The following is a 17,133-nucleotide window of genomic DNA, read 5'->3' as shown; positions in this document are numbered from 1 at the left end:
GGAGACCTTTTGTAAAGGCTGGAACGTCAACGTCGTCGTCGTCCGCGGAACTTAAAAAATGAATGCCAATTTATTTAGGGACAGTTTTTATCACCATTATTATCGGCAAGGAGTTGACCGCGACAAAAAGTACTATCAAAAAGCACAGTAAAGATAGACCTACTGGTTTCTTCCCGTACACTTGTACATCCTCGAGAAAATCCTCAAAATCTTTCGGTTTATCATCATAAACAATGGTCTTTATATATTTCTGCATTGGCTACGAGTAAGAATGTTGGCAATTATATATTTTTTGAAGCGCGCGCGACTTTTTTTCGCTTATCCGCTATTTTCGTTGTCGGTGGCCGTTGGCGGTGGCAGCTGACAGTGGCAAAGCGGACGCGACCGCGAACGTACGCCGCATCGCATCGTTCTCTTACTGCGTGCCGCATACCGCTACGCTATTCACTTACCGCAATTGAGTGACATTCAGTGTTTACAGTTTGCAAATAAATAATCTGTGAAACAAAGAAGTGTGAACGTAAGTGAATTTCAGTAAAATAGTTTTACTATTTCGTGTACAACTTATACGTAAATATTATTGTATATGACGCCAAATTTTATTTCTGGCGCCAGATCTTTGACATTAGCTTTTATATAAACTACATAAGCTATTAATAAATAAACATACAATGTATTTTTATTTTGTTCAAAAGGTAGATTAAATTAAATTATTTTCAATAACAAAATGATTTCAAGTTACTCTGAAACGTGGGTAGTGTAGAAAAATATATAAAATAAACAACAACAGCACGCCACGGATGGAAAGAAACAAAAACCATTGTTTGGCTCGCACGATTTGTGCATTACATGCATTTTGTAATTAGAAACATTTGACATCCGCCGAGTCATTACTATCGCGTATTTACCATACACATTTGGATATTTTTTAACAATTGTCCAGATAAATTCAGTTCATTTCGTCAACAACTTTTGAATACAATGATCAATTGACAAGCCGGTTAACTTTGATTCAGCTTATTGATGTTCACTCGCAGTCAATTTTATCGACTCAGCAACATGTGCCGTGCGTTATTATTATGATTTTTATTTAATCTACTATCGTTTAATTACAATATTATCTTGTAACGAGATTGTCACACCTACCATAGATAAGTACATACATAAAAAGTAAATATGTTTTGTTTACTTCAAATATGTACAACATGATATGTAAAGTCAACTAGCTTAAATATATATGTTATTTTAACAGCGATATATTATGATGCGTCGGACCGAGAGTGCAATCATTGTTACCATTAACCTCTTATCGTCCATACGATAGTGTTATGTTTACTGATTTAACTTTTGTTTCACATGGAAAAATCGAGAACTATTCTTGGAATGAAAATTCTGACGTGTCTTTTGTGATTTTAGCTGCCACAGACATCGCTTAATGGCTACCTTAGCAGTACGTAAGTGTAAATTTTTCAAGTAAATCTGCACTAATGTTGGCACTTAGGGAACATTTAACGACTCGGTCTGTGACAGTTAATCTTTCATTTACTAAAATAGCATTATTAATATAATTTATTTGTAAAGAAAATAACATACAAAGACAATTCATAAAGTAAAGTCCTTTGACATTATCATCTCGATAAAATGATGTAGAGAACAAAACAAGTCGCAAAACAAGACACTGAATAAATTTGTTGGAATTGTCACGATATTTACCTACGTCTTCGTTTCCACAAAACATCTAAAGACGACAATTTGCAAATAATACTCAAGTACAAATTCATCACTAATCATTCTGACGCTGTATTTTTAAGTATGTTTAAGTTATTTATCAGGATATTAATAAAATGCATTTGATTTTTAGATAACTTAAAAGTTAAAAAAGACTGAATGGTACTAGAAATTACATAACTTGTTCACATTTTAACACAGTTGTAATAATTATGTCGAAATATTTTTTTAAGGTTGTCTTAAAACAAAAATAAGACTATGGAATGTAATAAAACATAACTAGTATTGCAATTATATTGGTATTAACATCGAAACATATGTATCACGTTGCCCTTTTCTATCTATACATAATAACTCATATTCTCGGCGCACGACAGATAACCTTTTGTTATTTAACATTGATATGAAAAAAATTCCAGAATGTGTATGTAATACAAAACATTTATAACAAACTGAAAAAAAAATTATTTGAATACTGACTGATATACAGATATATGTAGGGTTGGCAACAGGCAGGCCGTAAAATATTAAGCGAAAACTTTAAGGTTTACAAAACCGCGCCGTTCCCACTTGATTGGGATAAATACAGAGGTCAGTTTAAACCTGAAATCTATTTTCTATGTTCTGTTAGTGATTCAAATAAATTTAAAATAGAATAATGTGTGAGTCAAGATAATTTTATGAATCGTTATAAAAATGTCTTACTATGCCTCCAAGTTATTTTGAAAAAGAGGGCGTTGTAACTGTAAACGTACTCTTACATCGTATATCATCATCCGGTCACTATACGTCCACACCGAGGTACTCGAAGCCTACCCCAAATTAGAATACTAGGCCATAGTCAACTACGCTGGCCCAGTGCTAGTTGGTTAACTTCACACCTATCTTTGAATTTCTTCTCAGATATGTGCAGGTTGCATCACGATGTTCTCCTTCACCGTAAGAACGTCTGCTAAATTTATATATATAAATCGAGACTCGAAAAACACATTGGTAAATGGCGGGATTCAAACCCAGGACCTGCAGATTGCAATTCAAGTGCTTACTAGAGAACCCCTGAGCCACCGACGCTCTTTGATATCGATATATAACGGATGTCTGTGGATAAGATCTCTGGAGAGTGATAAACATTTATTGAGTACAGTATCGCTGTCGAACAAATCATTTTGACTACGAAACCACGCAGATAGCGTTATCGATATGTTTCAACAGTGATCGATCTACCGAACGAGTGTCACGTCTGATAACTTCAGAATCAACCTAGAAACAGCAACTGCAGGGACTAGATTTTGTAATATTTTTATATCAATAAGCAATTTGACAAGCAGGACATCAACCTATAGATTGACAGCCCTATACCTATTAAAGAAAATTTACGTGTTTTTTATTTCTTAAATAATTACACGTTTTCGAGTGCCACATGCGTCACTACGCTTTTAAAAAGCGCGCGAATGCGTATTCCCCAACCCTGCATAGCTTTACCTGCCAATACCTTAAACTATGTTCTGTGAGTCTCGTCCCAAAATAAGATGCGCCATAAAGTTTGAATGACACTATTTGATTCTGTTCAATTAAAAGTATTCGATAAATGTTTTTAATTACTAAAAACAGCAGAGAAAGGGTTTCAAGGATACACTATTAATCATCATTGTGAAAATTAGTATAAATTTCGCAAGCGCTGTAATTAAAGCAAAGTATTCACAAAAATTTATTCTGTTAATACCTCGATGTGGAAATCATAAAGCCACGTATTTTACTTTCATCGGTAGGATTCCAACTAAATTACAGGAACATAGATAAAATCATAACAACATTTTTTATAAAATATTAAATGTATTAAAAAAAGTAAAGACCATAGTACTTATTTACATATTAAGATAAATTTTCTCCTTACAGATTTTGCGACAGAACTGTACGCAGAAATGAGAGTCCATCGAAAACTGGTACAAACAAGAAGAAAAGTCATAAGCCTCAGATGAGAGCAGAAAGAGATCGTCAGTGCTCAGAAATGAGAAGAAAAGAAAAGACATTCATTGACCTTATCTTATGAAACGGTCCCTTCCAAGAACCACAGCGCTTCCCATTTATTGTAGAAAAATAATCAGTACAGATTCCAAAACCCAAGTGCCTCTATTTCAGTACAGATTTTATAAATAGTATTTTAATATCTAGAGTATCGAATGTGAATAACATGTAACGGTCATATCTTATCGATACATAAGCAAATGTATGTAAAGTGTACGTTGAACAATACAAGGATTTACACTATGAGCAGATAAACGCTGAAAATAAATCATATCAACTGTCACACTGAGTTACTAAGGTGGGAAGTTATCGGAGATTTGTTGTGAAGACGTATTAGCAAGGGGTATTCGAGGATGTCTCACGGCGCAGTGAAGAGCTCGAGGAATGGTAACGGCGTGCAGTCAGTGCACGGAGGGCAGGGGGGACAAGGGGAGCAGGGCGAGTGCTCCCGCGAGGGCTCCCAAAGCCTGCCACCACCCCCGGACGGAGGCTGGGGATGGGTCGTCGTTTTTGCTTCCTTCATGATTCATATCATCAGTGAGTATTGTTTATTTCTGATTGCTTTTGTTAACTAAAATCTTTCTAAATACTTTTTTATTTATATATACAAGAATAAATATCAAGCTGTAATATTTCTGCGTATTACATTTTCCCAAAGAAATGTATAATTTACAAGAGAAGCTTATTATGTATAAATTAAAAAAATATGTAAATATACAACATAATTATTAACAGTTTCCCGAAACAACGACAAAGCAATCTTATTGCGGATTCCTTTGCGGTAATACATATTACATCAAAAGGCTTCATTGGTTCAACATAAATTTCAATCACAACGTGTTAGTAATGTCTTTAGAAGTGAGTAAACACGTTAAAAGCGGTATCGGTGCATAGTAAGGTTGCATAGCTAAGATTATATTTTATAGAACGAGGTGACTCCGCCACTAATAGCATATTAATAGGCATCTTGACGCACATCGCATGTTAACTGTTAACTCGGCCAAGATAGGTCCTATATACTTTATATTTACTGGTAAATAACCCTTTTTTGCATTTTTTTAATTCCATCGTTATATCATAATCATAAAAGTAATTGTTTCAATTGTATAATTGTAAATATTTTACATAATTTAAGATGAAAATCCTAAATTGAGATTTTTTTTAATTGTTAATGGTTATTCGGTCTTAAATATTTTGTCAATTTTTTAAACAATAAATAACCTTTTTCATCGTAATCTTTTCCCAACTATTTGTTGTCGGTCCATTACATACTTCTTTCTACATTTAAAATTAAAAGAAGAATGTTGACGGATGTTTTCTACAAAAATTTTTGTCACAGAAACCAACGATTAATCATACAGAATTTATAATAATAATAAGACTCAGTATATTTATAATTAAAATGTTTATGTCAGCAAATTATTAAATCGCAATGTTTACCCATCAAATTAGAACATATATTATTTTAATACGTTTACATAAAACTCTTATAAGTAGCGTCATCTAATATATCAAAAATATATTTTTAAATACAGTATTTTAATTAGTTATTGAATTTTTTCACCAACTTTTTGATCCATTCTCTGCATATTGAGAAATAGAAGTTGTCTTTTATAAAGTAGTGTTGTTAGTCGTTTCATTTGCCGTGACAATTATACAAATTGTGGGCCCTTACAACCTCTTTGACAAAGCAGAGAGCCAAAACCGACAGACGCCTTCATATTAAATTGTACATTATGTAAAATAATCCGCTTGAATCTGTTAATAGCCAATTATGTCAAGTTCGTATCAAACCTGCACGGTTTATTGGTTTGCTAATACTCGTATTTAGCAGCAGAACGTCACTGACCGTGTGATTACTTACGCACAGGAAAAGTTCATTACTCATTTGTTTTTTAACAACTTAAAAACTCCTTTATTTGTCTCAAAACAAACGTGCTGTTTTATATATGGTGTATGTAATGATTTAAATTATATAATATTGTAGGCTATAAAATTGTAGTCGGCGCACTACAATTTTGTAAGCCGGCTATAAACATTTTCCTATATTCGAGGGCACGCGTTATTTTGTCGCGAGACATCTAATTTTATTTATGACTTAACCAGCGATACGAAATAAACATGTTATAGTAGTGAAGTGGAAAATTGATCGGAATATTTTGCTGTGTATCCGACATTTTCTGAATAATATTTTCGCTTAAATTTTCAAGTATACTTACACGTTTTTGCAATTTATATTAAACGTTCACAACAGTTACCGTAAATTTCCACTGCTGTACGTATTTAAAAATTGTTATCTTTAAAATAACAAATTTTTGAAAAGTATTAGCAGTTTCGGTGTATTAATCTAAATAAAAAACGATGTATTCCTAGAACCACAGATGTTTTATATTATAAGTATTCATTTTCAGTTTTATACGTAAGAAATAAAGCGTACTCTATAGTTACACAGAAATTAAATTTTCCATTTGTTTTTATTCCCGGTTACACGCTCTAACTTTCAGTCATGTATGCATTTTTAACTAAATCTCTGAGGTTTTCATTGTGTTATACTGTGCGACAATTACCATTGACCCTTTACAAGCTTTTAGGTGGACATGACCTTTAGCGCAGACCCGTAGTATAATTTATTGTGATAATAAATATAAATATATTGCAAGTTTGTATAAATCTCGTGTTAAAAAGTGAATCAATAACAGAGACCGCGTAATCTAATAACAATCTAAAAAGTTTTTAATGCCTACTTATTACCAAGTTTTTCTTACGTCAAGACCGAAACAAAAGAAAACTTATGATCACTTACTATATCGTATTTTTTTGCTCTGCGTCAAATAAACACAAATAGGAATCTGAACTAAATAATCTCTTACTAGCTTTTACCCGCGACTCCGTCCGCGCGGAATAAAAAAAAATAGAAAACGGGGTAAAAATTATCCTATGTCCGTTTCCTGGTTCTAAGCTACCTGCCCACCAATTTTCAGTCAAATCGATTCAGCCGTTCTTGAGTTATAAATGGTGTAACTAACACGACTTTCTTTTATATACTCGTATATAGATGATTCAATCAACAATTTACAATACATCGTAACCTAATAATACTTGTAATATTACACGAGTAAACATAATTGTTTCTACAGTAAGACTTTATAGACCAGTATGTAGCAAACTATTGTAAAACTCCGTCGGTGTTAATTAAAGTCGACACCATTCGCTTCATTTATAATGCGAGCCGATGAATCAATGCTTGTTTACAATGCGAAGGTAACATTATTCCGATTTAATGGCATTTGAAAAACATACTTTGTTATTAATTATAGATCATAATTATAGTGTTTTATTCCAACGAGGCAATTACAAAATCTAATCAGGTTTATAATATGTATTTTTCCTAAAATATTTCTTGCAATTTAACACATTTTTCGCAATACCGTATTGGTAAGGTTCTATTGATATGCCACGTTTATTTAAATCTTAGTATTAAAACACCTGTGAGTTTAGCACGAATATTTCTGACAAGCGCCATCGTATCACCATCGATAAAATTTGTGCACCGCCTATACATATTTATATCGGACGTAAGGTAAACCAAAAATCTCAAACTAATTTAGACAAAGTTGACGATGAATAAGAAGGCGCTATCGCAAATATTCGTGCTAGGTCCACAGTACATTTTCCAGCATTGTGTTTGTTGGCCTGCTTTTCTTATGTCTTCGCACATAGTCAGCGTAACTTTAAACCTATATTTTATTGTTACATGTAATTGATATTTTTAATTAGAACTTATATGTTTGTATGTCTGCATTCTTTTACATTCCAATAACATTTAAAAGGCCTCTTACAATAAACTTACTAAATAAAATATAACGAAACTAAAGACTTCCACTAATCGATGAGAGAATTTATCATTTGTATTAATAATTCATTTAAATCGATCCAGTATAAAATTACTTAGGTCACGACCGAAATCCGTTCAGTGTCGGATCGTTTTATTGAGGTCAAATTTTACTGAATCAGTACCACTCGGATCAACATATTAACAAAACATTACCTGACTACTGAATGCATACAAATAACGCATTTGAACTAATTATAGTTAAGTAATTAATAACTACTCCTTTAATTATATTGAATGGAAATTCTACTGCCGACATTTTAATTTAAATGCAACGTTAAACAGCTTTGAACGTTTCGTACAGATGCTCATAAAGTAAACAAAGTACAATCATATTAGTCCCAGTATCTGTTTTCAATGCAGATTTTAACATGAATTCTGTAGCATGTGGGCAACAGACGAATGAAAAAACAACATTTTTAATTTATTATAACTTTACTTTACATGGAAATACTTAATAAAAACATCAACAGAAAATAAATGTACACTGCGTGGCGACAATCCTTACCACAATATGCAATCTTTTATTAGTAACTATTAAACCCTTGTGTTGCATATATCTTTTTTATATTTGGTTGTTATTTTGAGATTACGGCCATTAGTAGACGACAAAGACATACATATGGGTTAAGACTTAATTCCGACATGGGGTTGGCGATCTGCTAATATCATAAAAAAAGAAACTAGATCGATAACAATTTTCAGAAAGCAAAAATTTCACGCAATTTTCACGGTCATATTGTACCCATGACCTAGCAATATGGAACCCAGATTCAGACATTTTTTAGTTATAGTTTCTAATACATATTTGGATTCTAGATTTAAGATGAATTTCTGCATAACACGATTAAGAATCACTGTGATTCTATCAAACTTGGGGCTATCAGTTGACTTCATTGACATTGATTTTGTGGCAAATCTGCTTATGATATTATTTTTAGTGTAATTAAAGTAATATCATGCTAATAAATGTAGGTTAATTTTTAATATCTATCCTCAACCTATTTATCAACGTATATGCATAATTAATGTTTTGAAGGAATACTTTGTTTATAAAGTGTCGTGAACATTTATGATATGAAATGAAATTATTAATATGTGTGCTACAACGTTGTGCAAATATTAGACGCATAGAAGATTTTGAATTTCTGTAGGCTTTGAAACTTACGCTTATATTTAATCGTAATTTGGTTTAATGATACTTTAGAGTTGATTCCTTTTATTAATATAAAGAACAGATATATCCAAAGAAATTACACAGACAATAATAATGTTCAAATCTGATTGTGGCTCATTAAAAAAGTGATAGACTTGTAAATTGTCGGTCAGTTGGCGTCTAGACGTTAATAACTAAGTAATTAATAATATTTGCGATACATAGTGGCGTCATTGGACTGACATTACGACCTCCTCCTCCGAGTTATCTTTTATCACTCGCAGCACATGCCGTTGGCCGCGACATTTGCAACAAAAATCGCGTAATTTTTAGCTTATATTTCATAATGCTTACGTACTAATTTTTCCATTTATATAACGAACTATTTATATAAAATATACAAATGTTTTCGTGGGTGTGTTACAAGAGTGGGCGTTATCACGCTTCTAAAGATTGTTATATCAGCATACTACTTCACAATTTAAAGCCAGATAAATAATATAGTTTTCAAGGAAATAATAAGATGAACTGACTGACAAACATCTCTACTTGATGCTGATGCTACACTAATAGGTTCTTTCGGGTTCTCCATTTTGTTTTAAAAATAAATCAATGGTTTGGTCACAAATTATTCAAATCATTTCAACTTGTCAAAAGATTTACTGAAATTGTTAAATCCAATCAAAGACATATTCCAAACTAGCTTTTACCCGCGACTCCGTCCGCGCGGAATAAAAATTAGATAATGGGGTAAAAATTATCCTATGTCCGTTTCCTGGTTCTAAGCTACCTGCCCACCAATTTTCAGTCAAATCAGTTCGACCGTTCTTGTGTTATAAATAGTGTAACTAACACGACTTTCTTTTATATATATACTAGCTTTTACCCGCGACTCTGTCCGCGCGGAATAAAAAATAGAAAACGGGGTAAAAATTATCCTATGTCCGTTTCCTGGCTCTAAGCTACCTGCCTACCAATTTTCAGTCAAATCGATTCAGCCGTTCTTGAGTTATAAATAGTGTAACTAACACGACTTTGTTTTATATATATAAGATAAGAAGATAACGACGCGACGTCAGAATTCTGGGATTGTTCCCTTAATCATTAAAATTTGGTAACAAGTATTTTTATTATCTTTTTTATTGCGCCCTTGTTATATTAACAGCATAAGATGAATTCCATAGATAAAAATAAATGCTGGTTGTATTTGTAACCATTCGTAACAAAAGGAAATATTTACTTTAGCGACAGTTGAAACAATTGATACTTTATGTATAGAGATTAAAGATCTATCATAGGTCCAGGATTCGATTCACTTTATTATAATTATCTCAAAACTATACACACAAATATAAACAAGTCAATCTCAATTCAAAGATCCCTAATTAATCCCTAATTTTCATACTTATATTATAAATGCGAATGTTTAGATAGATGGATGTTTGTTAGAAGATATCTCTAGAAAGGTTCAACGGATCTATATGAAATTTGATCCAGATGTAGAACATGGTCTGGAAGAACACATAAGCTACTTATTAAGTTTTTTTTACTCCGCGAGAACGGAGTCGTGGGCGGCAGCTACTTTTATATAAAAGCATGTACGCATAAAAAAATCTATTTTAATATTATAAGTTAACTTGTGTTTGCATTTGATAACTATTTATAAAACGACTCGAATTAGAACAGTTTTGTTCTTAATTTGTTTTCACGTTACACTTACTAATGACTAATATCAGAACGATAAGACTGTTAATATTTTATTTATACATATTCTTATTTAATATACACTTCGAGAAGATATTTCCAAAAAAAAAAACTTGTTATGTTGTTAAAAACGTTAGGTGCATATATGAATTAAATTTCATTTAACTGGTTATTGCAGGCATGAAACTATAAATTATGGAATCAAAATCACCTGGTCATTGAGCTGAAGTTACATGTTTTATTCGTGGACGAATTCAATGAGTCAGCTAATAGTATTTTATTCAAAGACTAGGTCACTGCCATTGCCGCCCACTGACCACGGGGCCACTATCACGCCGTCACCACGTGGGCTCGTGATCTCTAACATCGAATTTAACGTTACAATCGACGTTGTAAATAGCTGGTAACAATAAATTTAACAGATTCCAACTTTGTTACATTCCGACCTTGGCCATGTTTTAAGACTGTTGCTAATGAAATTGTGGATTAACTAGCACTTCATTTAAATTTCTGTATACACCTAAGTCTGTTTTTACACGGTAGATTGGTTCCAGAAGAAGCCGTGTAAAAAAAAAACGTGTAAAAAAAGACATTGATCTTATACAAAAATGGGTGATTTGTTCCTAATCTCTAAAACCTATTAAAATTAGTGAAAAACAAGAATTTTTAAGAACAAGAATTCATGTTTATTTTATTAAATCAAATATAAATACAAAATATTTTTTGGCTTACCTTTTATCTTAATGCGTTAAAATTAAATTTAATGGAAAATCAAATTTGCCTGCAAAAAATTTCTTTACCAAACACGTCTTATTGCATTGACAGTTCACAAAATATTAACACGTTTCAATTGCTCTGACCAGTAAATTTTATTGTATGCACATAAAGGGAATTCCCCTAAATTAGTGCTATTCACATTTGCTTTGACCAGTAAAAATTGTTTGTACGCGCTAAAGAGGAATTCACTTAAATCTTTAAGCTAGTGTTCGCAAACTATCGATACTATCGATGGTTTCAGACTTTTTTCTTTCATAAATACTTTTTCGTGATATGAACATACTTCGCAAAAATTAAATTTGACAAAAAAAATTTAAGTACATAAAATTTCAAATCGTGCTAAATGGAATAAAATCGTGTAAAAATATTAAAAATATTCAATTTTCAAACCGTGTTATATCAAAACCGTGTACAAAAAGACCGTGTAAAAACAGACTTAGGTGTAATTCCACATTAAAAGCAATAAAGCCAAGAGTCTCGAGGGTGTAGTAATAATTAAAAATGTTATCATTGCAATTGAATCGATTGAAAGCATTATTTTTAAATAAAAGCAATATCTCATAGAAATAGATATAATTGTATGATGTCTCTCATCGTACATAGTTATTAGTTTTTAATAACTTCATAACTGTCACCCACGACTTCAACAGCGCGGAATTAAGAAACAAAACAAAAGCATATGTATTAGCCGAGACATCTTTCCCAAAGACACCAAATTTCACCCATATCCACGCAGCCGTTATCCAGCATAAGTTATGCTAAATGGATGGATGTTTCATTTAGCGTAAGTGAGATTACAAAGACACCTTTTGATCTTCAGATGAATTGTCCAATAAAGGAATAACTTTACTTTGGAAGTATCTATAGAATATATTTTTGCTAAGCCTAATCAATGTAGGATTTATTTTGTGAGACAATATTTTCAATCAAAGTTTTATCACAGTATCATGAATTGATTGAGTATCGGCTTATGAATTGATAATCATATCAGAGCTACAATACAATGTTCACTACAAGATTTTTAATTCAATGATGATAAACATAAATTAATATCTATCTTATAGAAGTCTCCAAATCACAAAATAGTGTTGTCAAAGTGTAAACTTTAGTATACACCTCAATTAACAATCAACTTTTTTTAAATATCAACCATATTATATTCATTTAAATTAATAACGTAAGAATATCAACCGAAGGAATATTAAACTAAAGGATTAAAGCGACTAATGAAGAAAAATTGCTAAAAATGCAAAAATTTTAAAATGGAGTTAAATACTTTTCAATCACTTTCTCATTTCATTCACTCATTATTAAAGTTTCATATTACAAAGTCGTCTTTATTTGTGACTTATCATCGATAGATATTCCATTTAAATTGACTAAGTTAGGACTAAGTTGTAACCACCAGGAATAAGTCGCGTATAGCAAAACACAATATAAAAAGTAATTTAAAAGTTATCACGGTTCCATGATGACTTTCTCAAATACTGTTTAAACATTTCACAGTAAAATCTCAAGCTCGAAGAGAATGTCATGACGAGCACGTGTTGAAGGAAATTTTTCATTCCTTTTGCATAAACCCTTTACGTAAGCGGTCTTTTGTTCGCGTGGAGCAGTCGAGGCTATTGTCCGCATGCACGTGTCGCATGCTCCTGTCTGTTGCCACTGATATACTGTTGTTACCTTACCACGGACCTATCATGTTAACCCACTTCATTGGAATTGGAACTCTGTCACATTCAACGATAACAAGACAGATGAAATATGACTACTAACATTGAATAGATAAATATGTAGTATCTTTAAATATTTTTTTTATCATCTCATCTTGTTACAAGCACGGCTAAAATTATTACCATAAAATGAGGCATTTTTTAAAAGTTTCGGACAAAATATGAATATAAGCACAATATTATGATGTTACGTTTCCCCATGACCCAAGGATTTAAATACAAAATCCAAAATTAAAACATCTTCACCATATTATTACTACTGTATTTCCTTTTCAATCCGCGCGGAATTAAGAAAAATGTAACAAGTAAGCCTATTTGTTCTTCCAGACTATATTCAACTGTGCCAAATTTTATCAAGATCCGTTGACCCGTTCCGGAGATACTTTCAAACAAACATCCATCCATCCAAACATTCGCATTTATAATATGAGTAAGATAAGAACATTTTCATGAAATGTTCCTTTACGTAAGATAGGAAAAAGTTGTTGCAATTTAAATAAGTAAGCATTTATTTTAACAGACATAATGTTTTTCCAGCCGACGGCATGACCTATTCGTTCGGCGTGTTCTATGCAGAGTTCCTGACCTACTTCGAAGAGGGCAAAGGCAAGACCGCGTGGATCGTCTCTATCCTTGTCGGGGTCACGTTAAGCTCGGGTACGTACAAAATAATAATGAATTAAAAACATAACAGAAGAGCTACAAGATCTCCCATAGTATAAACAATTTCAAACCACTTGTAACCCTACCAAAGGCTACAAGTTAGTTACCCCAAAAAAAAAAATCATTTTCATCAAACCACACTTTCTATCAAGATACATTTTGTGTTATAATAATTCAATATGAAAGATAGAAATAGATTTACCATTAGAGTTTTTGTGGCATCATAACCCCTACAATAATTGAAGCAGCGCTACGAATCTTTAATAGCTTTTTGACATGCGAAGTAAACTGATGCGTGCACCACCTCACAAGGAAACATCTATAAAGTTATAAAAATGTAAGGCAAACATTAATTTGATTTCCACATGCGTATTTATATATACGTTTTAGGTACGTATATACGTTCGAGCTGTGTGTAATGTTATGATTGATGAGATTTTGATGATTTTTTATTAACTTATTTACTTCCCTTTTGTATACTTTTTACGTCGTAATATCTGTTGTGATTAAGCATATAGATGAAATTATTTACTATCTATTGATCGTAATGTAAATATTAATGAAATATCTATATAAATTTATCAATGAACTTATCAGGGTTTTTTCGCTCGCACGGTACAAACGACCATAATCCTTACTTAACTATACCTTCTTTAATTGCAGAATCTTTCAATTTATTTAAATCAGACTTTAAACTTATTTTCAGGTCCAATATCTAGTTCGTTCGTGAATCGTTGGGGATGTCAGAAGGTGACAATTGCTGGGGCATTGCTGTCTGCCATCTGCGTCATTGCATCAGCTTTTGCTGGAAACGTTCTCACTCTCATCTTCACAATCGGAGTTGGGACCGGACTGGGCTTCGGCCTCATCTATTTACCGGCAATTGTCAGCGTCACTGTTTGGTTCGAGCGGTATCGCAGTCTTGCCACAGGTATTTACCCACTACTTCCAGACATATAGAAATAATAGGCGGTACAATGTACAATACTACGGTAGCAACGTACACGACCTCTCTCTATAAGAGTTACTACAGTAATTCCGACAATCTAGTGTCTTGACTAGTAATTAATATGCGATAACTTGTATTTGATACAATTGTATTCGCATGATAATTATTAACTTTGATTAAATCTATCGCTTGTTATTTTCAGGAATTGCTGTTTGTGGATCAGGTCTGGGGACATTCTTGTTCGCGCCAATCACGTCCAGTCTGATTTCAAATTACGGATGGCGCGGAGCGATGGCTATTATTGGAGCCTTAATTCTCAACTGCATACCTTTAGGACTTATGTTTAAAGCTGTTCCAGAACCACCTAAAACACCAGCTTCCGAGCCTATGTTGATTAAATCAAAAAAATCCCCACTTAAACGTTCACAAAGTTCCGAAAATGTGGCAAGAGCAAATGGAAAGAACGAGGAGAATGATGTTGCAAGACTCACGCTTTCTCAGCCAGCATTGAATAAGCCGAGCGATTTAAAGCACCAATCGCACTCCCGGCACGGCAGCGGCATCATGCTCCGACCGGACGTACTATACCAGGGCAGTATGACGAGTCTCGCTAGATTCAGAGGAACTTCTCCAGAAAAAGTAGTATTAAGAGAACCATCGGAAGAACCCGTACAAAGATGTGGCTGGCTCCCATGCTCGGAGGAATTCAAAGCTGCTCTATCAGAAATGCTTGATATTTCTCTTCTAATAGATCCAATATTTATTTTATTTTCACTTTCTAACTTTTTAACTAGCATCGGTTTTTATATACCATACGTTTATACTGTTCCTATGAGTGAGAAATTAGGAATAGCAAATCCGGCCTACTTAATATCTATAATTGGTGCATCTAATTTAGTTGGAAGAATCATTCTTGGGTATATAAGTGATAAGCCATGGGTTAACCGATTATTAGCTTACAACTTGTGTCTTACGATAGCTGGTATAAGTGAGTATATTTTGCTTTTTACTGTTATTCTATTTTGTTTGTGTAATTTAATTAATACTGCTTTCTTTTGCCGCAGGTACGGGCTTGGCCATGGCCTGCTGGGAATTTTGGGGACTGGCATTATATGCGACAACGTTTGGTTTCACTATTGGGGCTTACGTAGGATTAACGTCAGTGGTACTGGTGGATCTACTTGGCATTGAAAAACTAACCAACGCATTTGGTCTGCTGCTACTGTTTCAAGGAATTGCTTCATTAATAGGACCACCTTTTGCAGGTAATTTAAAAAGATATGTCCTAAGGTTGAATTGAAATAAAAATATTACCCTATCGACCGAAATTAATGATACCTTTCTACCATTAACTATGCAATAGACGGCAAATCGTAACTCAAAAACCTAATTCAACAACTTATTGTCCATGGGGCCTTTTTCAACTTGCTACAAAAAGTGGAAGTATGCTTTTAAATTCTTTAAACTTTCGTAAGACATTATTATAAATTAAACATGAAGTACTCACCCGTGGATCTGCTGTCATCATCGGCTAGTTTTTAGTTTGAAAGTATCCTATTCAATTTTCATTATTTTAATATGCATCTTCTTACCTATTTCAGGTTGGCTGTATGATCAACTGAACTCATACGCGCCTGGCTTCTACGTAGCCGCGGGCACGATATCGCTAAGTGGAATCATTCTCTTCCTCATTCCCGTCATTGAGAAACGTAATAATAGAACAAGATGGAATCAGGAAACGGTCATGGAAGAGATATAGCAGGAGCCTGTGAGGGGGACGAGACGCGACTACCCTGTAATCGTGCTGAACAGTCCCTCTACTCCATCGTACACGGGGTCCACGGAGGACACCTATAGTAACAGGGTATACACAACTACGGTTGTAAGAGACACTACTAGTAATGAATATTTTTATGAAGATAGTTACGATTATGAAGACCACGGAGGTGGCGATGGCGAATACGATAAACTCTTTAGTGATAGTCCAACTCATTCCAAAGATAATTTAGAGAGTGACTGTGAAAATGAATGTTTAAGTGTAAAGAGGAAAGGTACAATCTGAACTCTAAGTGATTAATCGATTATATTTCAGTTGCTGTAATTATATATGTGAATAATTGTAAAAATAAAATTAACATAAAAAAGTAAAGATAACATACTTTACACGATTAAATATGTTTAGATATAAAGCGATACATTTAAAATGATACTTTTAATAATGTTACCTATTTATCTAGTCGATTTTATTCAATGTAATACAAGTAATGCCACAAATCAGGTTTAAAACCGATATGCACAATAATTGTAGGTATTAATACATTTTTGATACCAACCAATACAGCAAATTTTATACTTCTCAATATTTACCTACATCACCAGCTTGCAAACTCTACTTTTATACATTGCATACACGGTTTCTTTATCCAGAAATGTACATTAATATATATAAATACATTGTGTATTTATACCAAATTATATACATTACTTAATATTATTATACAAAATT

The 17,133-nt window shown here is 32.9% G+C and overlaps 1 protein-coding gene across 1 annotated transcript; it reads left to right on the top strand.

The window, feature by feature from the left end:
* The first annotated feature begins 350 nt into the window (after positions 1 to 350).
* On the top strand, positions 351 to 16,759 carry LOC106713825 (monocarboxylate transporter 12). The gene is made up of 7 exons (XM_014506700.2): positions 351 to 520; positions 3,625 to 4,290; positions 13,553 to 13,672; positions 14,385 to 14,609; positions 14,830 to 15,615; positions 15,692 to 15,892; positions 16,229 to 16,759. The coding sequence occupies exons 2-7, from the start codon at positions 4,107 to 4,109 to the stop codon at positions 16,384 to 16,386; spliced, it is 1,674 nt and encodes a 557-aa protein (XP_014362186.2). The 5' UTR covers positions 351 to 520; positions 3,625 to 4,106; the 3' UTR covers positions 16,387 to 16,759.
* Positions 16,760 to 17,133: the final 374 nt, after the last annotated feature.

Source organism: Papilio machaon, chromosome 1, assembly GCF_912999745.1.
Source record: "Papilio machaon chromosome 1, ilPapMach1.1, whole genome shotgun sequence".
NCBI classification, from domain to species: domain Eukaryota; kingdom Metazoa; phylum Arthropoda; class Insecta; order Lepidoptera; family Papilionidae; genus Papilio; species Papilio machaon.
This window is presented reverse-complemented; position numbering and strand designations above follow the sequence as displayed.

Bases quoted from the DNA above. Each gene is read 5' to 3' on its own strand.
- LOC106713825 (XM_014506700.2), top strand. From the start codon at position 4,107: ATGTCTCACGGCGCAGTGAAGAGCTCGAGGAATGGTAACGGCGTGCAG. The intron at 15,616-15,691 runs GTGAGTATATTT...CTTTTGCCGCAG, and splicing joins TCTTACGATAGCTGGTATAA to GTACGGGCTTGGCCATGGCC. The intron at 15,893-16,228 runs GTAATTTAAAAA...TACCTATTTCAG, and splicing joins AATAGGACCACCTTTTGCAG to GTTGGCTGTATGATCAACTG.